The sequence below is a fragment of the Heterodontus francisci genome, chromosome 27 (genome assembly GCF_036365525.1).
Source record: "Heterodontus francisci isolate sHetFra1 chromosome 27, sHetFra1.hap1, whole genome shotgun sequence".
NCBI lineage: Eukaryota > Metazoa > Chordata > Chondrichthyes > Heterodontiformes > Heterodontidae > Heterodontus > Heterodontus francisci.
In genome coordinates, this window is record NC_090397.1 from 12,301,227 (window position 1) to 12,324,396 (window position 23,170).

At 41.1% G+C, this 23,170-nt stretch overlaps 1 protein-coding gene across 4 annotated transcripts in view; it reads left to right on the forward strand.

The window, feature by feature from the left end:
• Positions 1-343: 343 nt before the first annotated feature.
• The window catches only part of ints13 (integrator complex subunit 13), a 50,796-nt gene continuing 27,969 nt past the window's right edge, over positions 344-23,170 (forward strand). For 2 of the 4 annotated variants that reach the window (XM_068058827.1, XM_068058828.1), the window contains exons 1-8: positions 344-778; positions 2,335-2,421; positions 6,723-6,797; positions 9,969-10,171; positions 13,255-13,335; positions 13,853-13,943; positions 16,166-16,294; positions 20,174-20,239. In XM_068058827.1, the coding sequence (XP_067914928.1) occupies positions 554-778; positions 2,335-2,421; positions 6,723-6,797; positions 9,969-10,171; positions 13,255-13,335; positions 13,853-13,943; positions 16,166-16,294; positions 20,174-20,239 (957 nt within the window). In that variant the 5' untranslated portion in view covers positions 344-553. The remainder of the gene's footprint in view (positions 779-2,334; positions 2,422-6,722; positions 6,798-9,968; positions 10,172-13,254; positions 13,336-13,852; positions 13,944-16,165; positions 16,295-20,173; positions 20,240-23,170) is intronic. The other 2 variants (XM_068058829.1, XM_068058830.1) reach the window with 1 other exon arrangement.

Genomic DNA, 23,170 nt, shown 5'->3' on the forward strand with positions numbered 1-23,170 from the left:
CTACCTTGGAATGTACCCGTGGGAATGTACCTTGACTGTACCCAAACTATCTCCTCTTCAAAGGTCCTCGGCAGTGGAAGGCACAGCTGCCAATGATGAAGAAAAGGAAACCAGGGAATTTGAAAGAGAGCAGAATTGGAAGATTGTAAAGTTCGATGCCTGTACTTGTAATTTTGTAAAATGAGTCTTGCCAAAGGTTGACAGCTGAGTCAATGAAACAAAAGGCAGCAACTTTCCCCATTGCTGAGGTTGCATTGCACTTGCTACATTGTGCAAAGCAGCGCGTGCTAGCGCGCTGACGTCAGAGCGTAACCCTGGCGTGCGCACTGCCTGGCCGCCATCTTGAATCCACTGTCCAGCCGTTCACGTGATGCTCGAGGTTGTGGGATGTAGGTTGCCCGGTGACAGCTGTGGCTCGGGAGGGGGCTGAGGGAGCCCTCTCACCTCAGGGTTTAATTTTATTGTTTCACCGCCCCCTTCCCTACGCGGTCGGGCGCTGTTTGTGGTTTGGTTTGACGGCGTCCATCCGACCAAGCTCCGGCCGCCAGTCAGGATGAAGCTCTTCTCTGAGGCGCATAAGACCGTGTTTGTGGTGGATCATTGCCCGTACATGGCCGAGTCCTGCAGGCAGACGGTGGAGTTCGACATGTTCACCAAGAACCGGGCCCCGGGCATCATCCCGCTCGCACCCATTTCCAAGTCGCTGTGGACCTGCGCCGTGGAGTCAGCTATGGAGTACTGCCGCATCATGTACGACATCTTCCCGGCCCGGAAACTGGTGAGAGGCCGCCGCCGGGCCTGGGCATGGGCGTGAGTGCAGAGTCTGGGCCTGGGGGCAGAGTCTGGGTACTGGACCTGGGAGTAGAGGCTGGGCTTGGGGGCATTGGGCCTGGGGGCTGAGGCTTGGGCTGAAGAATACGGGCAGAAATAGGTTTGCAGAGGTTGGGGTAGGTCCTGAGGGCAATGGACAGTGACTCTACTGGTGCAGGGCAGGGGGCAATGAGCTGTGTTCAGAGCAGGCAACAGGCTGTGTGGACTGAGGCCCTCAGTAGCAGGACAGTAAGTATTGGGTAGTCATTGGGCTGGGAGTAAACAGTGAGCTCTGAGCAGGGGCTTTCAGTGAATTAAAAACAATCTGGTGTAGCGGATTACACTGAGAAATAATCACCCTACTATAACTATATATCTGTCAGAAGCTTGGTGCTTATGTTTTATTAGATATTGAAGCTCCTCTTAACTTGAATCTTCCTCACTTATGGATGCATAAGTTTCTGATGATTGGTAAAATTGGAAGTAGAAAGTAGATCAAGAGCTGAACAATGATTAAAACTGAAGAGACTGTTAGCATTTAATACAGAGTAATAGTACTTTCTGCTGGTTGAAGTAGGTGATGTAAGATGTATATTTTATTTCTTTTTGCTTTCAGTGCAGTTTAGGTCAGTTATGTACCTGCTAGAAAAATGTTTTCTTTCTTGAATCTATAGAATAGTTTTGTGAATCTTTTAAAATAGGTTAAAATATTACCTCCTCCTTACGTGGCAATGTTCATGATAAGTCAAAGATGCATGTTTTTATGAAGATGGGATCATTATACACTGCAAAACATCATGTATTGTTCTGCTTAGGTGTTGGTGTGTATAAGGCTACAAGGTGTAATTTCTGTGTATTATCAAAATTGAATGCTCTGCTGCATTATAAGTCTGGTTGTGGTGGGGTGGGGGGTGGAATGCTCAAAACAGATTCTGGTGGGAGGCTCACTTAAAAGAAGCTGCAGATGTTTTGGCTCTGGTGTTAACTGTTACGTGAAGAGACAAAAGAAAGTGGGATTGATTTCCTTACAGCAGAGAAGGTTTAGGGAAGATTTAATAGAGGTGTTCATTATTATGGGTTTTGATAGAGTAGCCAAGGAGAAGGTGTTTCCACTGACCAGCGGGATGGTAACCAGACTATACAGATTTGAAATATTAGGCAAAATAGACAGGGAAGATGAAACATTTTTTACACAGCAAGTTATGATGATCTGGACTGCACCACCTGAAAGGGTGGTGGAAGCAGATTCAATAACTTTCAGAACAGAGTTAGATAAACACTGGAAGGGAAATTGCAGAGCTATGGGGAAAGCGCATTGGAGTGGGACTGATTGGTTAGGTCTTTCAAAGAGCTGAGACAGGCACGATGGGCCGGTTGGTGGTCTTCTGTGCTCTATGATTGTCCAATGCATATTTCAGTAACATACAATGTGTGGTTCCTGGAGTGTTGACATTCCATTTTGAATATATATTGCAAACCGTATATAAAACCTGTTGTTCTATTTAATTTCCCTGTGTATCTCAGCCAGCAACATTAAGCGGCATGACGTCAACATCTGGTGACCAAAGGCTGTTAACAGTTGCTCCAAAGCAATTAATGGGTGCAACCAGGGTAAGTAAAAATAAATGTCCTTTGAGATACTTTTTTTTGCTGTGTACTAGAATTGAAATAGATTAATAATAAATAACTAATAATGCAAAAACAAAGCTGTAGACGCGGGAAGAGAGTCCAATGTTCTGTTTGTAATTCAGAATCAGGAGTTCTCCTAAGGAAAGATTATTTGCAGTGAAATTGGACATGGGTGGAATTGTATTCACCGCCTGTGATACAATACGTCCAGCATTCAGTTCTATTGATGTCAGTGGAGCTGCTTATCAGGTGGGGGAGTGTAACTTGAGACCAATGCAGTGTCACCCAGCTTGAGTCCCATCCATGTCCAATTCCATCCCCTAAGTCTTTTTGCAAATGGCAGGCAGATGTAGTTATAGAACAAATGCCGTGTGACGACATTAGAATTTTCATTGTGTAATTACATTTCGGATCATTTGTTTTCCTTTTTTTTTAAAGAAAGTGACTTTTGAGCCAGGTGCTTGGCTGTGAGTACTGTACTGCTACACTTACATCAGCCAAGTAACTCTTGGAAGTAACTCTTAATGTTGCTGTGGAAAGCATCACAGAGCAGCTTCAAAGCCACTTTTAAAAAAAAAGTGCATATTATCAATCTCTAGAAGGTTAGGAGTGATTCATGAGCACAAAAAAAGACTTAACTGTATTATAAGGCTTTTTCTGTACTGAATTTTCATTAAGTTGATACACATGATTTGATCCTTTAGAGAAACACTATGGTTGGCTGATTCACTGCACAACTCCTCATGTATTGGTGTCGTCTTCAACCTATTCTTCACTTAAAACTGAAGGATAAATGTTTTCTTGTGAGCAGTGCCATGTCAATCATCTAATGATTATGTCCATGTAAGAGAAAGCTTAGTCAGCTGCAGTTTAGGGGTAAATTAAAACAAGATATGCTGGAAATACTCAACAGGTCTGGCAGCATCTGTGGTGAGAGAAGCAGAGATAACATTTCTGATGAAAGGTCGCTGACCTGAAACGTTAACTTTGCTTCTCTCTCCACAGATGCTGCCAGACCTGCTGAGTATTTCCAGCATTTCTTGTTTTTATTTCAGATTTCCAGCATCTGCAGTATTTTGCTTTTATTTTAGTATGCAATTTAGGGGTAGCAAAATAGTTGGAATTGAATCAAAAAATATAGATACAGTGCAAATTCCAACAGAATCACCATTTTCTTCTTCATTGGCGAGAGGTGGGCGTGACTGGCAAGGCTGACGTTCATTGCCCATCCCCAGTTGCCCTGAAGAGGTGGTGGTGAGCTGCCATGTTGAACTGCTGGGTAGCATTACCTTTGGTGCCACTGAGTGGCTTGCTTGGCCACTTCTGAGGATTACTGGCCCAGTAACATAACCACTGCACTATCGTACTTGTTACAGATGCTGAATACAGTTTACAAATGTTTGCTCAAAACCTGAACAATCGAGGACAGTTTTTAATTGTCTGGTGACACAATCAGTAGTGGAAATACTGGCTGTTCTATGGGTTTGATATTGTATTTATAACTGATTTGGAGAGCGCAGCAGTTGTCTTGCACTGTATGCTCCTCAGACGTGGTTTAAAACAAAAATTGCGACCAATGGTTTCTTTTGTAAGTCCATGTTACTATCAAAGGAAATCTTTAGGTTGCTTCTGATGATGACTGAACCTATTTAGCTTTGTTCAGAAGGCATACTATACAAAAAATCCTTTAATACCATGTAATTGGGTAGAAAGGGCGATTTGTTGCTTCTTAATCTAGTTGATTTCATAGATCACTGAACTGCCGAATGTTTTAGTATTTCCTTTGTCATTTATAAATAACCAAATCATTCAGGTCGTCCCCATTTTTTCCCCGCAGTTGCTTACAGATGTTATCAGCCAAATACTCTCTCTATACCATCCCCACCTCGCCATGCTTGTTCAGCAGCTGTGAATTGTTCAATATGTCCTGTTTTAAACATTCATTCTTCCCTGCTTTTCAGAGTTTATCTTCTACTCCCCTGCTTATCGTTAATTGCAACAAGAAGTTTCATTTATATAACGGCTTGATCGTAGTAAAATGTCCCAAGGCACTTTACAGGAGCGTTGCCAAACAAAATTTGACACTGAGCCGCATAAAGAGATGTTAAGGCAGATGACATAGACTTTAAAGAGTGTCTTAAAAGAGGAAAGCGAGGTAGAGAAGCAAAGTGGTTTTGGTGGTTGGGTGGAAGGGGTGGTGGTGGGGGATGGAGTTCCAGAGCTTGGGACCTAGGCAACTGAAGGCATGGTGGAGTGAGTGAAAATCGGGAATGCACAAGAGGCCAGAATTGGAGGAGGACCGATATCTCGGAGGTTTGTAGGGCTGGAGCTGGTTATGGAGGTAGGAGGGATGAGGCTATAGGGGGATTTAAAAACAAGAATGAGAATTTTAAAATCGAGACATTGCTCAGCCTGGAGCCAATGTCTGCAAGGTATGCAAACATTCCTGATGGATAAACGGGGCTTTGTGCAAATGAGGATATGGGCAGCGGAGTTTTGGAGGAGCTCAAATTTATGGAGGGTGGAGATGGGAGGCTGGCTAGGAGTGCGTTAGAATGGACAGATCTACAGGTAACAAAGGTATGGATGAGGATTTCAGCAGCAGATGAGCTGAGGCAGAAGCAAAGTTGGGCGATGTTATGGAGGTGGAAGGAGACAATTTTAGTGATGGAGTGAATACATAGTTGGAAGCTTATCTAGATGCAGGGAGGATGTTCCCAATGGCTGGGGAGTCCAGAACCAGGGGTCAAGGTCTCAGGATACGGGGTATGCCATTTAGAACCGAGATGAGAAGAAATACCTTCACTCAGATGGTGGTGAACCTGTGGAATTCTCTACCGCAGAAGGCAGTGGCGGCCAAGCCATTAAATGTATTCAAGAAGGAGATAGATATATTTCTTAATGCCAAAGGAATCAAGGGATAAGGGGAGAAAGCAGGAACAGGGTACTGAATTAGACGATCAGCCATGATCTTTTTTGAATGGCGGAGCAGGGCCGAATGGCCTACTTCTGCTCCTATTTTCTATGCTATCCAACACAAAGGCTACGAACAGTCTGGTTCAGCCTCAGACATTTGCCAAGAAGAGTGGTGGAGTCGGTGGCTAGGGAACAGGAGTTTGTGGTTTGTACCGAAGACAATGGCTTTGGTCTTCCCTATAATTGCATTCCCTTTAATTGTTTATCCTTCATCAACCTTTTGCTCCAACTGATCATCGCAGTGCCATTTATCATTCAATATTTTTTGTTTTCTCCCAAACTAGCATGTATTATTGACGTGAGCTTGCCATTCAATATTACTTGCTCATTCTAAGTTTAAGGACCATCTTCATTCAGTTCTCTACCCCAGATTTTGCTGATCATGACCCTAATCCAAGTATTGATAACATCTGTTTCTTTGTAATTGAAAAGTTTTACTTGGTTAGTGGAAGCTAGTATAGGAATCCTCCATAAATAGCTCCCCAATTACTTCATTTTCTTCGCTTATACTTCATAGAACCATGGAAGGCAGCTGCACCAAATGAGGCCTTTTGTCCCATTGTGTCATTGTTGGCACTTTGCAAGAGCAATCCAAAACTAATCTTACTATCCTGCCTTTCCAAAAAGCTCCTCTTCGGCATCAAATATTTATCCCGATTTTAAAAACACAATGCAGTAGTCTCTGCTCGATGAGAGTTTGTATCTTTTTTTTTAAAAAAAAGCACATTAATAGCCACAAATGCTTTCAAATTCTGCATGTTATCACTGCAAGCTACAGGAGTCAGCTGCAGAAGCAAGAAATGAGAACTCATGACTACTTGGTTTGGGATGGGTTTCAGTCTGTTCCTCTTGCTGCTTTTTCTTTTAAAAGGGGTCCTGAGAAGAATATTCTGTTGAGGGGTGAATACCTGTTTAATGGAATATTTACCCTCGAAGAAAGAAAAGATGGTCAACAAACTTGCCTCAGTTATTAAAGTGATTTATTTACAAAATGTGAATTCAGCCAGTTATTTAACAATGGGACATATGCTTCCCACTCATTACTGGGATATTGTAATCCGTGTTGCAGTGCAGTGATCGCTAATTGTGGGAAATAATACCGCTCTTTTAAATCTGCTCTGGGTGAAACATATTGCAGACAGTTCTTACAGTGATTACTTTTTCCAAAAAGGATTGAATTGTAACAGTGTATCAACCATGTTTTGTGGTGAATTTACTGTATTTTATTCACCCATTTTAAAGCACTTTAAAATTCACTTCACATATTTGTATTTAGTTCTTTCAATTCTTGTTTTGATTTTTTTTAGGTCAATTTCATTGTAAGCGACTCAAGAGCACACACCCTGAACTCCTGGGGGCAAGAAGATCAGAACCTGCAAGAGGTAAAGCAAAACCTTTTGATTTTGGAGTGGGGAGTAACTAGCCCTTGTTGCGATTAACTACATTGACCTTAATTGTCTGAAATTTTTATGGTTGATTTTCAAGCAACTGTTTTTTAAAATACTGTTGCATTTCAGATATAAATTAAATTTTCCCTATTTATATTAGACTATTTTACTCAGTAGCTCTTTATTCTGGCCAAAAGAGGTGTTCAAAATAACAAGAATGAATCTAGAGCTGAAACGGTGTAAAAGAAAGCTAATAAATACACAAAAGGAATGCCAAAAAGCAGAAAGTGAATTTGAGGAGATTTAGAAGGGAATTTCAATCTGAAATGAAATGGAAGGGTATAGACTTAAACTGAAAAGTTAATTGGATAGAAAAAAACCTGAAACAATACTTAGATATGTCAAGGCAGGTGGCCCAAGTTCAGAGTTATGAGATGGAAGTTTATAACAGGAGCTAGTGATGTTTGCACAGACTGAACAGCTGGGACAGGGTTTAAGTACCTTGGCTGAGACCAAGGCATTGGAGATGAAATAACTATTGGTGCTCTAATCGGCTAAAGGTAAAGTCGATTCACTGGAAGGATAAGATCAAGTGGGCTAAGGAGTATTCCCCATCTTGTACGGGAGGTAAGATGAGGCTTGAGTTTTCTTTTCATTTTTCAAACACAATCTATGTGTCATTTAGATCGGCTTTGAGTTGGTGTTTGTATTTTGGTTTCCGGTGTCATGAATGAATTCTTTAAGAAACATGTATTTTTTTGTATGGATGAAGATAAACAGTATTGGTGCTTAGAAATGGAGTCTTTTCCCACTATGGGTACCTAATATCAGCATCAAACACTTTCAGATTAGGTATGGGATAGCCAGATGCAGAGTAAAACTCACTACTCTGTCCCCAAACTTGCTATCGACCTCTATTGCATCAGTGAATCTTTCCATTTCCCATGGTTACAGTTCAGTCTTTCACCCCAAAGCTTTTTTGGATTCATAGTGAAAATGCAGTTTCAACAAGCTGATCGAGTTTCCTATCAGCTGAATCATAGAATCGTTGTAGCACTGAAGAAGGCCATTCGTCCCATGAAGACTCTGCCATGTCTCTGCAAGAGCGACATCTGCTCATCTCGCTCCCCTGCCCTTTTGCTGTAGCCCTACAAATGTTTTCTCTTAAGGTGCTTATCTAACAAACTATTTTGATGTACATTCCCTGCGGTCATGTGGGCTCCCCACCAAACTCCCCTGCCTTCTTATAACGGCATTAAAACACAAAATCAAAATGCATAGGCTAAAACCAGTAGATTCTGTATAAGTCAAATAATGCCAGAAAGATACTAAAAGTACAATTTAAAACCAAGATGGAATCGGCCAACAAAGGGATAAAATAAAAACAAAATGCTCGAAACACTCAGCAGGTCAGGCAGCATCTTTGGAAGAAGAAACAGAGTTAACATTTTGAGTTGACGACCTTTCATCAGAACAGGGATAAAATGTCCTTCTTGAACATACATCCACAAGATGCACTGCAGCAACTCACTGAGGCTTCTTTAATGAGCATCACTAGCGAGGCAGCATTTGTTGCCCCTCTCTAATTGCCGTTGAGAAGGTGGTGGTGAACTATTTTCTTGAACAGCTGCAATCCATATGGTGTAGGTACACCTGCAGTGCTGTTAAGGAGGGAGTTCCAGGATTTTGACCCAGCAGCAGTGAAGGAACAGCGATTATAGTTCCATGTCAGGACGGTGTGTGACTTGGAGAGGAACCTGCAGGTGGTGGTGTTCCCATGCACCTGCTGCCCTTGTTTTTCTGGATGGTAGAGGTTAGCGGGTTTGGAAAGTACTGTTGAAGGGGCTTTGGCAAGTTGCTGTAGTGTGTCTTGTAAATGGTACACACTGCTGCCACTGTGCGCAACTGGTGGAGGGAGTGAATGTTTCAAGGTAGTGGATCGGAAGCTGATCAAGGTTGCGATCAAACTGGTGAAGTGGGATTCTGGAGTTAACATTCTATTTTAGCACCTTCCAATTACTGTAGATAGTCAGAAGAAGCCTCCTTTTCCCTTCTTGTAATTCTGCTTTGGACATCTAACATTGTATTCCAAAAACCTTAACATATTTTGAAATTTTCAAAGAACGCAGTCATTCAGGGACTTAAAAGTCTTAAAAGAGTGGGTTGATGAGGGTAGTGCAGTTGTGTATATTTACTTTCAAAAGGCCTTTGACAAAGTACCATATAATAAACTTGTTGGCAAAATTATAGGGACAGTGGTTTCATGGATATTGAATTGGCTAAGAGGATGAAAGCAGAGAATAGTGGTAACTAAATGAAAGGAGAAAAATTAGTACGGATGCTGGAAATCGGAAATAAAAACAGGAAATGCAGGAAATACTCAGCTCTGTGAAAGGTAATTGACTTCAGACATGAACTAAATGGTACAATTTTAAAGGGGATGCAGGAACAGAGAAATCTGGGGTGTATGTACACAAATCAATGAAGGTGGCAGGACAAGTTGAGAAGACTTTTATTTTTAAAAAAATGGGATCCTTGGATTTATTAAAGGGATTAGAGTACATAAACAAGGAAGTTATGCTAAATCTTTATAGAACATTGGTTAGGTGCAAGTTGGAGTCTTTTGTTTAATTCTAGGCACCACACTTTAGGAAGGATATCAAGGTCTTGGAAACGGTCCAGAAGAAGTTGACTAGAGTGGTACCAGAGTGAAGGTCTTCAGTTATCTGGAGAGACTGGGATTTGATAAGTGTTCAAAATAATGAAGGTTTTGATCGAGTAAATGAGAAACTGTTCCCAGTGACAGAAGGGTACAGATTTGAGGTGATTGGCAGAAGAACCAGAGGCGACATGAAACTTTTTCAAAAGAGCATTGGATAAATACTGAAAGGGAAAAAATTCACAGGGCTATGAAGATAAAGCAGGGGAGTGTGCTGAATTGAATAGCTTTACCAAAAAGCTGGCACAGGCATGATTGGCCGAATGGCCTCCTTATATTCTGTATCATTCTATGATTTTATGACTTGGTTTCAGAATTTACCTCACATATTTATGAAATAATAATTTCAGTTCTTGATCAGCTCTATGTGATATGTAAAATTTTAATCCAGCAGTTTTTCGATTGTGTTAACAAGCAGGCAATGACAGATCTTATTTCTGTAATAGTTGATGGCAGCCTTAGCAGCTGTTGGGCCTCCCAACCCACGCACAGACCCAGAATGTTGCAGCGTGCTGCATGGCTTAGTCGAAGCAGTGGAGGTACTGTGCAAATGTACAGATTATCAGCATGAAGCCCGGACCACGTTAATGGAAAACGCAGACCGTGTCAGCAACAGGGGTCGTATCATCTGTATAACTAATGCCAAAAGGTGCGCTGCTTAGCATTTTCTCCCTCATTCACAATAGATATTGATCAATAGTTTGCAAAAATATATAGTCATTTTAATTCCATTGTGTTTAAGCTATTAAATTGCTACGGTATGCTGAATTGAATTAAAGTGATTGCATTTCATTTCTGGGCTGTTTGCACTCCAGTGTATCAGTCGTATCAGAATAAAATGCATTATGAATGCATACAAAATATTATTAATCTCCTTCAGATAATATTGCTGTTCTCCGTAATCTTTTGTGAGTTACCTGGTTTTGGAGGGTGGGAGGTTTATGAACCCTATTTCATGGTTCTTCATACTGTAGTCTGTTATACAGTTAGTCTATTATTTGTATTTTGGTTTATTTAACGGTCTGGTATATGCAGCTGTGGGCTAATTCTAATGATGGTAATGGCCTGTTTTATGTGTGAGGATGTAGTTCTTTGGAATATAACCTCTTAACATTTTTAAAAACTTCTTGATGTGATTATCAATTGAGATGGGGAAAGTGTGTCAAAATTAGAATAGATTGTAGTGTGATCTGGGTACAAGACTCAGCAGCTCATTCAAATCTATGTTCATTCTAGATGACCTTTTGTCCTGACTCTCCCTTCTTACAAAGACAGTGCTTTGCCTTTAAATCTGTTGTCATTACACTTCTCAGAACCAGTACTTGACTCCACTAATCTTGCAAATTACTGCCACATCTCCAACTTCCCTTTCCTCTCAAGTCCTTGAATGTGTTGTTGCCTCCCAAATCCATGCCCATCTTTCCCAGAACTCCATGTTTGAAGCCCTCCAGTCAGGTTTCTGCCCCTGCCATAGTACCAAATTGGCGCTTAGCAAAGTCACAAATGACATCCTATGTGACTGTGACAAAGGTAAGCTATCCCTCCTCGTCCTTCTCAACCTGTCTGAGCCCATCCTCCTCCATTGCCTCTCCACTGTCGTCCACCTGGTTGGGACTGCTCTCACCTGGTTCCATTCTTATTTATCTAATCGTAGCCAGGGTATCACTTGTAGAGGCTTTTCTTCCTGCTCCCCACATTACCTCTGGTGTCCCCCAAAGATCTATCCTTGGTCCTCTCCTAATTCTCATCTACATGTTGCCCCTCAGTGACATCAGCCAAAAGTACAGCATTAGTTTTCACATGTACACTGATGACACCCAGCTGTACCTCACCACTATCTCTCTTGACTCCCGCACTGTTGCTAAATTATCAGACTGCTTATCCAACATCCAGTACTGGATGAGCAGAAATTTCCTCCAATTAATTATTGGGAAGACTGAAGCCATTGTTTTCGGCCCTCCCCTCCAAACTTTGTCTAGCTACTGAGTGCTTCCCTCTCCATGGCAACAGTCTGAGACTAAACCAGTCTGTTCGCAACCTTATGTCATATTTGACCCTGAGATGAGCTTCCGACCCCATATGCACACAATCACGATGGACTGCAGTGGGTCAAGAAGGCGGCGCACCAGCACCTTGTCGAGGGCAACTAGGGATGGGGACCAAATATTGGCATTGCCAGCAACGCTCACATCCCATGAAAGAATTTTTAAAAAACTGACCACCTATTTACACCTCCGTTACATTGATGTCTTCATCCCTGTCTCAGCTGCTGAAATCCTCATTCATGCCTTTGTTGCCTCTAGACTTGGCCAATGCACTCCTGGCTGGTCTCCCACATTTACCCTCCGTAAACTTGAGAGCATCCAAAACTGCTGCCCGTGTCTTAACTCGCACCAGGTCCCATTCTCCTATCACCTCTGTGCTTGCTGACCTACATTGGCTACATTGGTCAAGCAATGTCTTGGTTTTAAAATTGTCATCCTTGTTTTCAGATCCCTCCATGGCCTCACAGCTCCCTATCTCTGTTATCTTATCCAACCCCACAACCCTCTGAGATATCTGCGTTCATCTAATTCCAGCCTTTTGAGCATCCTCGATTTTACTCACTCCACTATTGGTGGCTGTGCCTTCAGTTGCCTATCCCATAAGCTCTGGAATTCCCTCCTTGCACCTCTCCACATTGCTTTCTTCCTTTAAGACATTCCTTAAAGCCTATCTCTTTGACCAAAACTTTTATTAATCTGACCTAATGTCTCCTTATATGACTCTTGTCATATTTTGATTTATAATGCTCCGACAGAGCACCTTAGGCTGTCTTATTATGTTAAGGACGCTGTATAAATATGTTATGGTCATGATGAGCACCATTTATCTAGTATCTTGGTATGATCTAGCAAAATTCAGCTGATGAGGCCACACAAGAGTAAATGTCTGTTCAGCTTACTTGAATTCTTGATGGTAAATACTATTCAATTCCAATGCACTTGTTGGCGGCCTCTTGTCTTCCATCCTCCACTCTTCAGCTCATTTCAAAACTCTGCTGACCACGTATTATCCCACAACAAGTTCCACTCACTCACCAGCTCTCTGCTTGCTAACTTATTTTTACAGCTGGTCACCCAAAGCCTCAAATTTAATATTCTCACGGTTCAAATCCCTTCATGGTCTCTCTTCTTGCCATCTCGATAATTTCCTCCAGTCCTACAACTACAACTGCCCTGCGTTCCAAAACTCTCCCTTCCTCTGACCCTGGCCTCTTGTGCATTCTCATTTCGCTTTCCTCCTTTAAGGCCCTCCTTAAAACCCACCTGTTTGACCAAGCTTTCAATATCTCCTCCTCTTATGTAGCGCCTATTTTTTTGACTATATTTCTGTGAAATGCCCTGGGAATTTTTTTGTTAAAGGCGCTATATAAGTGTGAGCTATTGTCATTATCATTTTTAGAGTTGCAAGTGTAGCTGATCCTCTTAGAAAGACTACTCTGTCGATCAAAACCTGAAAATATTTGAATCAGTGTTAAATAATATGATTAAAATATCCTGTGTCATGGCTTTGTTTCTTATACTTGGAATGTGTTGCTGATAATGGATCAGACTCTGTTGATTGGAAAGCTTGCTTTAAGCTCTTAGTTAGTGACTTCTACATTAGCAGTCTCTCGATTGTGAGCTAGGTACTACTTTTGACAAGTTTGTCTGATCCTCTTCTATTTCTCTTTTAAAATTTTGCTTGCAGTGACAGCCATGTGCGAATGTTAGAAGACTGTGTCCAAGAGACTATCCATGAGCACAACAAGTTAGCAGCTAGTTCTGATAAGTAAGTTTGAGCCAGTTCTTCGATGCAAGAGATGTTATTCATCTCTATCTGTTGTATTTATAAAAATGTTTCCTGAGTGTTGTCACTTTTGATCAATATTATTGGCAAATTGCCTCGCCTTTAATGACATGAGAAGAGTTTCAAATGACCATTTTTCCTCAGTTGGCCATTTTCAGTTATTCCCAAGCTTGATAGAAGTCTGTATGTGGCACCTTTGTTGAAATGTTCACTCTTGCTCAACACAGAGAACAGAGAAAGGTTCTGTTGTATCACGACGTCGTCTTAAAGATCTACTAACTTACCTACTTCGCATGGAATTTTTTTGTTGAAATGAAAATACTTTGTTTTTAAAACATTTATTTCTTATTTATCAAAGGTAAAGGACAAATATGCCAGATGTTGTCTTATTTCAGTGAGAAATGTTATGGACAGCTTAAAGGAAGTAAATTTGAAAATGGATAAGTGTGGTACTTTCTTTAAACAGATGGTTTACTTAATGTTTATTGTTTCCTTTCAGCTTGATGCAAATTCAACATTGTGAACTGGTCTTAATTCACACCTACACAGCGGGGGAAGACAGCCTAGTTTCAGATCGTCCAAGGAAAGACGTGAGTTCTATTTTCTGTAAAGAATTGGACACTGCATGCCATTGCATTTTAGCGTCACTTAAATTCTGAACTATGGGACATGAGTTATTCAAATTGTTACTTCTGCATTGCTGTGAATCATTGCCAAGTGACTTCTCCTTTAATGATGCTCAAGGGGCAGCATAAGTCATATCCCAATTGGGCACTACAAGGTAACAGTGCGAGACCGGCTTCGGGAAGGTGTTTCAGGTGTCCTAAATGACACTGATGTTGAGCTGTGCGCCATGTATTGTTTTGTAATATGTGATCTTGCATTTCTGATGAAAATAAAAACATTAGAAACGAAAATACTAACATTTCAGGGTTTTTTTTGTTAAAATCCACTGGTTTATTTAGGTGTGGTAAATGCATTTTTCAGTGCTAAAGCTGTTCCCATAGATTTTATATAATTTTATGTGAATGGGTTACTAAAATGAGGCTCACTTGAACAAAAGCACTTCTTCCCATGTCCTTTAATTGTTGCAAAAAGTGCATTAATAGTATTTGTTTACTCTTAACAGTAATTAAAACAAGTAAAACGAGATTGTGAACTGGTATTGAGCTGTGGAGCTCACATGGTTCATTGTTTCTCAATGACCAAAGCAGAATGCAGCATTCAAAATGTATGGTTACCAGGAAACTGTGCAGTTTCAGCATGATTGCTTCCCAGGAGAACTTGAAACTAATTTTTTCTCCAAGTGTTACGACTGACCGCTCCTGTCAAAGCCCCCAATCAAAATATACGATTCTGATTGTGGTGGGACCGATGCACTGTTAATTCAATCCCGTCACTCCACAGATCGGCTAACATATCATTTAAAACTTTCCAAATTGAAAAAAGACCCAGCCGAATTGTACCTTCTATTAACCCCTGAATGAGGCCAACCAAATCAGGTGTCTTTAAATCAACAAATTAACTCTTTAATTAGACTAACTAAATTCTTAAACACTATGAAGATATAAGCAACATTTAAAATGGAAAAAATGAGAGTCCTTGCAAATTTACAGTCCAATGTTGCTTGAAGTCCTCACAGAAACTTGCTTGAAGTCCTCACAGAATGTTGCTTTCCTTCTCCAGCGAATTTCATCAATTAACGACTTGCAAATACTTTCAATGGAAGCAGTCTGACTTTAGAGTTTTTGAGGGATAAAAGATTGTCACAGTCTAACTTCCCTTTCTTCAATTTAAATTACTAGAGATTTCTGTTTTGGCTTGACTTTTTCTTAGAATTTTGAGAGATAGCAATAAACAAACTAAAATCCTTTTTCTACATTTTAAATGGTTGAGAGCTCTTTATCAGGTGTGCTGAACACAGCTGTGTCCTTTGTCTGTCTGTGTTCTGTTAGAATAAACTGTCTTCAACTAAAAGCCAGTTCAAAATTGAATTGTAACAAATGTATTGCGTGAGACTCATTTGCCAGCGGCTGTTTCTATGGTAATGAGAATGCACCGTTTGAATCGCAGTCTCCAAATGGCTGTTTCTAAGGCAACAAAAATGCACCTTCCTATAACTCCTAAGGCTTGTCGGCAGTTAAAGCAATGCCGATCCCTTGCGAGCCTTAAAGGCAAACTGCATATTCCGAAAAAAAACTACAGGACCATGACACAAGTTTGGGTTGTTTAAGAGAGTGCTTCAAAAATAACGGGAGTAATTTAACTTTGGCCAATTGGTCTAAGATGGTTGATAATTGAATTGGCTGTCCATTATGTATTTCCCAATTTTTCTCCTTGTGTTGACTTCAATAAAAGATCATTCCAATATGGTAATTTAATATTTTAAAATATAGCCCCTAAGCTTTGGCATTCCTCCCCTAAATTTCTCCACCTCTTTCTCCATTTAAGACACTCCTTCAAACCTACCTCTCTGACCAAGCTACTCAGTCACCATCCAAGTATCTCCTCCTTGGCTCAGTGTCAATTTTTGTCCAATAACTCTTCCTATGAAGCACCTCGGGATGTTTTACTACATTAAAGGTGCTAAATAGATGCAAATTATTTTTAAATTACGCCCAATTAAATATACACAAACTTTTTTTTTATAATTTAGGCATTTAGGACAAATTTCCTATGTTACATCTTAAATGAAAAAGTGGTGTATATACTAAATCTGTGTTTTGTAGTAACAAATGTTAATTCAACACTAATTTAACTTTGGTGTCTAATAAAATATGTCATCAGTCGGTGTTCAAATTGTTTCCTGCAGATCTCTTCAACCCTAACCAGCGAGGTGCACAGTGTCCGCGCAGGAAGGCAGCTGCCTGCAAAACTCACTACACTTGTCCAGCAACACTTTGACCTTGCTTCCACTACTATTACAAACATACCCATGAAGGTGCGTCTATTCCCTCAAATGGCATTTTTTAAGTAGCGTGCAGCATCTAATTGTTTTTTATTTCTTATTTTCAGTTTGTGAAAATTAACATTTTTCAAAGTAATTTTCAAATTATTTTCTCTCCACATCATATTTCTGTTTGCTAGCCTACATTCAGTGTCAGTGAACAGGTTAGTAAATTTGAATTTAAAATAGAACATTAGATCATGAAAACTGATCAATAGGTTATATTGCATGTAACACGTAGCAGTGTGCAATATAATCATTTTTTTGGTTGAATAGTTTTCCTTTTCAATTTTGCAGTCACTCTCAAGCTGTCTGCTCTTGTGATATTACCTTATGACCCTTTGTATGATACTTTCACTAAAATTGCTCCCTTACATCCGTATTGTTCTTTCCATTATATGTGTTTTTATGTATCTACCCTGTATCTTATTTGTGTGGCATGCGATGATAATGTACCTGCTGCGATTTGTTTATTGTTGAACATTTTCTAGACACTATGGGAGGGAAATGCTTTATGGAAATGTTTTTTAAAATAAATATAAAATATTTATGCATCGATCTTTTCCAAGTAGTATTTTAACAGTGCAGATAATCATTTAAAAGGTCCAGTGTTTCTTGACTACTATTCTGAGTGCAATAAGATTGTCAGTGTGCTAGGACAAATTTGAGCTGTTAATGTGGCGAGGGTTTTACTGGATCAAGTTGTGCAAGTACCTCCAGATTCGTTTGAATATGCTATCAAGCTAACTGGTGCAATATTGCCACAAGATGGCATAGTAATCTAATCAAAATACGTGGTTTTAAGAGTGGTATAGGGAAACTGCAATTGATACTCTACACGTCGTCGTTGTGTTATCCTAAAAGGGGGGGGATAAAGTTAATGAAGAAAAATGCAGATTAATGCATTTAAAAATAAATTATAAACCTGTTTAAATATTTGTAACCTACATAAATTATCAGAATTCAGGGATAAAAATAGAAAATGATGGAAATACTCAATAGGTTTGGTAGCATCTGAGGAAAGGTAAAAGGTTAACTTTTCAGGTCATTGACCTTTCACCAGAACAGTTTTAACAGGAGCTGCAGAAGGACCCGGACGTAATTTTGTGTGTATGCAAAATATGGTTGATGAAATTTAGTGCAGATCAGTGCAGGGAATTACACATTGACACACTTACTTAAATGAATGGTATTAAACTAACTAGAAGAAAACTGGGAGAGTCCTGAATATACTAAGGAAGCCAAGCTGTACTGCCAGATCAGAGTCTTAAGACTGAAGCAGTCATGCTGAAAACGTGCAGTACACTGGTAAGGGCACATCGCGAGTACGGTGTTCAGCTTTTCTCACTGATCATCCAAGCCCATAGGGACGGTGCAGAGATAAGCTATGAGGCAGATTCTTAGTGTCAGGTAGAGGGCATCGTATTGGTACTAGACTTATTAATGCAGAGAACTTGAATTAAGATCACACCACAGCAGTTCAGGGATTTAATTCTGTTTGAAAAGCCTGTACATTAAAAGTTGATGTCACTAAAAGTGAACTCGAAGCTATCGGATTGTTGCAAAATCCAAATCAATATCCGCGAGAGAAACTTGCCATCCTTTTCCAAGCAACTCCAGTCCCACACCAGTGTGGTTAACACTTAATTGCCCTCTGAAGTGGCCTGGCAGGTCACTCAGTTGTGCCAATCTGATAGCAATACAGATTGCAGCTGTTCGAGAAGGTGGCCCACCGCTATCATAATTAGGCAACCAGAAATGGCAGTAAATGTCAGTCTTGCCAGCAATGCCAAGAAAACGCTAAGTTACAACTAGCAAATGTTAATTGGGAGCAGTAATAAAGTTAAACCACAAGTGAAGGACAAAGACATGGATACCCATGGGTAAAAGGGAAGCTCAGAACTGATGTCAGGAAACACTTCAGCTGAGTAATTAATACCTGAAATAACCTCTTGGTCAGGTAGAGGAGCAAGAAACTCTGGAGCCATTCCTAAAGCAATTGCTAAAATTGTAGAAGCATGGCCAACACCATCAATATTTAAATAAAAGCAAAATACTTCAGATGCTGGAAATCTGAAATAAGAACAAGGAATGCTGGAAATACTTAGCAGGTCTGGCAGCAACTGTGGAGAGAGAAACAGAGTTAACGTTTCAGGTCAGAGACCCTTCATTTTTGCCAAACCAGCAACAATATAGAACCAAGTAATGGAGATTGAGAGCTATATTGTGAAAAGGAAAATGAGAAATTAGTTTAAAGTCTTAATGGCATTATCACTTCTACACAAATCTGGATCAGGCCGGTTGATCTGTGATGGAGAAATAAACTTGATTTGTTTTAGCCTTTGCAAGTATGTAACGTCTTGGATGGATGTGCATCGTATAATGTCTCATTCTCAAAGTCATTTAAAAAAAATCACAAAATCTCTCATCTGAGAGGAGACAGCTGTTCCTGTATCAAAATTATAAAACTCTTATATTGAAAGTTGCAAAGTGCTTTTGCAATTTCAAAACTCTTGCATCCTGTAATGCGCCAAATATAATATAGGCACTTATACAACATACTCTGTGAAATTTATGCCAGTATTGTTCTTAAATCCCCTGTGAGCTGTCTGAATTTTGCAGTCACATAACAGCTTGTATTGATATAGCACCTTTAACATAATAAAACACCCCAAAGCACTTCACAGGGCATTATGAAACAAAATATATCACCAAGCCACATTAGGAGATAATTGGGACAGGTGAGCAAAAGCTTGGTCAGAGGTAGACGCTAATGAGCACCTTAAAGGAGGAAAGCAAAGTAGAGAGGCGAAGAAGGTTAGGGAGGGAATTCTAGGGCTTGGGGGTCTAGGCAGCTGAAAGCTGGTGCAATTTAAATTGATGCTGCACAAGAGGCCAGAATTAAAGGAACTCTGATATCTCTGAGGGCTAGAGGAGATTCGGGATAGGGAGCGATGAGGTCATGGGATTTGAAAACAAGGATGGGAACTTCAAAATTAAGGCATTGCTTAACCAGGAACCAGTGGAGGTTGGCAAGCACAGGTGATGATCAGGATTTGATGTGAGTAAAGACATAGGTAGCAAAAGTTTGGATGACCTCAAGTTTACGGGGATTAGAATGTGGGATGTCGGCCAGGAATGCATTAGAATAGTCAAGTCTAGTGTTAGCAAAGGCACAAGTGAGGGTTTCTGTAGCTGAGCCGAGGCGGGGTGGAATTGGGTGATGGTACAGAGGTAAAAATAGGCAGTCTTAATTGTGCGGATATGTGTTTGGTAGGGTCGAATATGATGCCAAGGTTGCGGACAGTCTGGTTCAGCCTCAGACTGTTGCCAGGGAGAGGGAAGGATTTGGTAGCTAGGGAACAGAGTTTGTAGCAAGGACTAAAAACAATGGCTTCAGTTTTACCAGTGTTTAATTGGAGAAAATCTCTGCTCATCCTGTACTTGATGCCGGATAAGCAGTCTGACAATTTAGAGACTGTGGACGGATCGAGAGGTGGTGGTGAGGTCGAGCTGGGTGTGGTCTGTGTTCATGTGGAAACTGATGTGTTTTCGGATAATGTCACCAAGGGGCAGGAGGGGGCCAAGGGTAGATCTTTGGGAGAGCACCAGAGGTAACTGCAGGAGCGGGAAGAGATGCCGTGTGTGTATGTATGTATGTATGTATGTATGTATGTATGTATGTATGTATGTGTATATATATATATATATATATATATATATATAATGTATGGTCGTGCTAGGCCCCCACCTGCCAAGAATGAGGCACATTAATTTTGTCATGAACATTGATTTTAAACTGTTACTGGAGTGAAGAAAGGACTTGTTAAACAGATTAGCCATGGCTGGAAAAAACATTTTGTATGTTAACAGACGGTGATTGGAAGGACAAAGGACCATTCCCTGACACAATCAACCCCGATGGACCTTGATCACCAGGTATTGTGTGCAAGAGGAGCATTCCAAAAGACTACTAAGGTGATGCAATCCAAGACGTGGTCAGACCAGTTAGTCACGCGACTAACCTGCTTGACAACCTGGGGTTTTCTGAATTGTAAAAACAGTTTGGACTGTGAGTGTCTGTTTGCTCCTGGACTGAGATGATCTCTCCTATCTGCTCCCATCTCTTTCTCACAAGCCTCTGAATCCACTGAACCCCAAGAGAGAAAAGTCTCCTACAGCAAACAAGGTTTAAGGATAATACTGGGCCTCATAGAAAAGCAAGATCTACCTAGAATCAAGGACTCTACAGTGAGCTTGAAGAACCGTAACAAAAAACTTTTCAGATATTGTCTCAAACTTTTCAATTTATTTTTCTGTCTCTATTTGCAGGTGTGTATCGTGTATGCATGCTAGCATGGGCATGTCGTGTATCCATAGGTGTCAACCGAATTGGAGTTTAAGTTTATAAACCTAAGAAAGCCCCTTTGTGCTGGTTTCTTTGCCTTATAATTGGAAAGTGCTAAACAAGGATTCACCAAAGGGGAGCTAATAAACACAATGTGTTTAAAATTAAACCCTGTTACGGTAAGACCAGGTGAAGTTGAGAGGGACCCCTAGACACCTTTCTCACCTGGTCGTAACAGAAATTTGGCTGCTAGCATTTGGAATTGACCCACAGACAAATGAGAGAAATTAGAAGGGGGAAGCCAAATTGTTCCCAAGCAAAAAAAGAGCAAGATTTCAATGCAGATTTTCTTGTGGTTATGTGTGCTTCAATACTAACATGTCTGCAACTGAAGCTAGTAGCTCTCCAAGCCAGGATGAAGTAACTTGGAATAAGTTAAAAGCACTGTCTATGGAGGAGTTGAGGAAAATGGATGAGCAGTGCAGGATCACTGTACGTAGCAAGACTAGGAAGTTTGAACTCCTAAGACTAGTGGCCAACCCATTTTTCCCTTGAATCTGAAGAAGTAGAAACAGACCCAGACAGGGTACTGCTAGCAAACAATTGGAACAAAGGAAACTTGAATTACAAGACAGGGAAAGACAGAGACAGGAGAGGGAGAAAGAGAGAGCCTTCCAGAAGGAACGTGAAGAAAACAAAAGACAGGAGAGGGAGAGAGAAAGAATATTCCAGAAGGAATGTGAAGAAAGATAGCTAAAGCGGCTTAAGTTAACTAGGGAGCGACAGAGTAACCCCAGTGAAAGTATGGCTAATGTGGAGGAGCGTAATGCAGGACTGGCTACAGAATTGTTAAAACTAGCTCAACTAATTCCAAAATTCAATGAGGAAGATGTAGAAGAATTTTTTATGTCCTTTGAGAAACTGGCAAGGCAGCTAAAGTGACCAGCTGAGACCTAGCCACTTTTACTACAAAGCAACTGGAAAATCCCATGAGATTTATTCCCTGTTGCCAGATGAGAGTTCATTATATTATGAACTGACCAAAAATGCTATCCTCGGGGCATATGAATTAGCGCCCGAAGCCTATCGCCAAAAGTATAGAACTCTCCAGAAGCAAGCTAATCAAACTTATCTGGAGTTGAAAAGAAATAAGCAGCTGGCTTTTGACCAGTGGCTGAGGGCTCTTAAAGTACAGCTCAGCTAAGAGAATCTCAGAAGTAATTCTGTTAGAGGAATTTAAACACCCTGTCCCACTCTCCATAAAGACCCACATAGAGGAGCAGCGGGTCCAGAGAGCACGGCAAGTGGCCGTTCTGGCCGATGAGTTTGCTTTAATTTATAAATTGGTTTTCCAGGGAGAACCTTTCCTAGTCGCCCCCATAAATCCAAAAAGGACAAAGGATGGGAAGATGTTAGGAGCCCGAGCAGTCCTGAGAGAAAAAGAAAAGCAGGAGACACAGGAGGCCCTTTTCTAGCCAAAAAGGAAGGTGCTGTGAGCAGTAAGAGCAAGACCCGGAGACCTGAATGCTTCCATTGTAATAAAGCAGGGCATTTAAAAGCTGACTGCTGGAAACTAAAGGGAAAACCGGTATGGTTAATCAGGGCACACCCGCTCGGTGAAGAAGCTAACCTGATGGAAAGCACAACAGTACAAGCTGTGGCTTTAACTGCAGTAAGAATAAGATCCAGGAAGCTTACGACTGCAAGTTCAGGAAAAGCTAATAGGATTGTTGAAGGTGATCAGGATTTTGTGTTTGAAGGGAAAGTAACCCCCTACACCTCGAGTGGGGCAAGCAAGCCCATAGTAATTCTCAGGGACCACTAGATCCCTATTACTGGGAAAAGGCCTGACCTTTCCCCCAGAGAGTGCAGTGAACACCAAAATGGTGGTGAATGGTATTGGAGGGCAGTGTATGCCTGTATCTGTACACTGGGTGCACCTGGAGTGTGCCCTAGTTTCGGGACCGGTGACCATAGGGATTGTCCTTAGTTTGCCTGTGGACGGGGTTGACCAGTTCCTAGGTAATGATCTGGCGGGTTGAAGTGGTAGCCCCCCCAGTAGTGAAAGAAAGACCAGAGGAGGTCAGAGAGACAGGGCAGTGGCAGGAGACAGACCCCTGCAGTTTCTCTGAAGGTATAGTGGATCAGACCATGATCAAACCAGCTGCCCCCAGAGGAGACTGCATTGGCATTGCAGGCAGATGACCATGAAGTGTGCCTGTCCGAAACTTTCAAACCCAGGGAATGAATTAAATGGATTTTCCCTGGCTGAGGCTTAGTGAGCCGACCCAGTATTGTGAGAGTTAGCAAAGGCTGCCCAGTCTGAAAGTGAAGGAGAGGGAGTCCCTGATTGCTGCCATTTAAAGAATGAGGTAGTGATGAGGAAATGGAGTTCTCCTCACAGACCTGAGGGCAAGGAGTGGACATTAGTTCACCTGTTAGCGGTGCCGCAGAGGTATCAGAGAAAAGTATTGAGAAGGGCCCACGAGACTACAGTGGCTGTACATCCCAGTATACGAAAG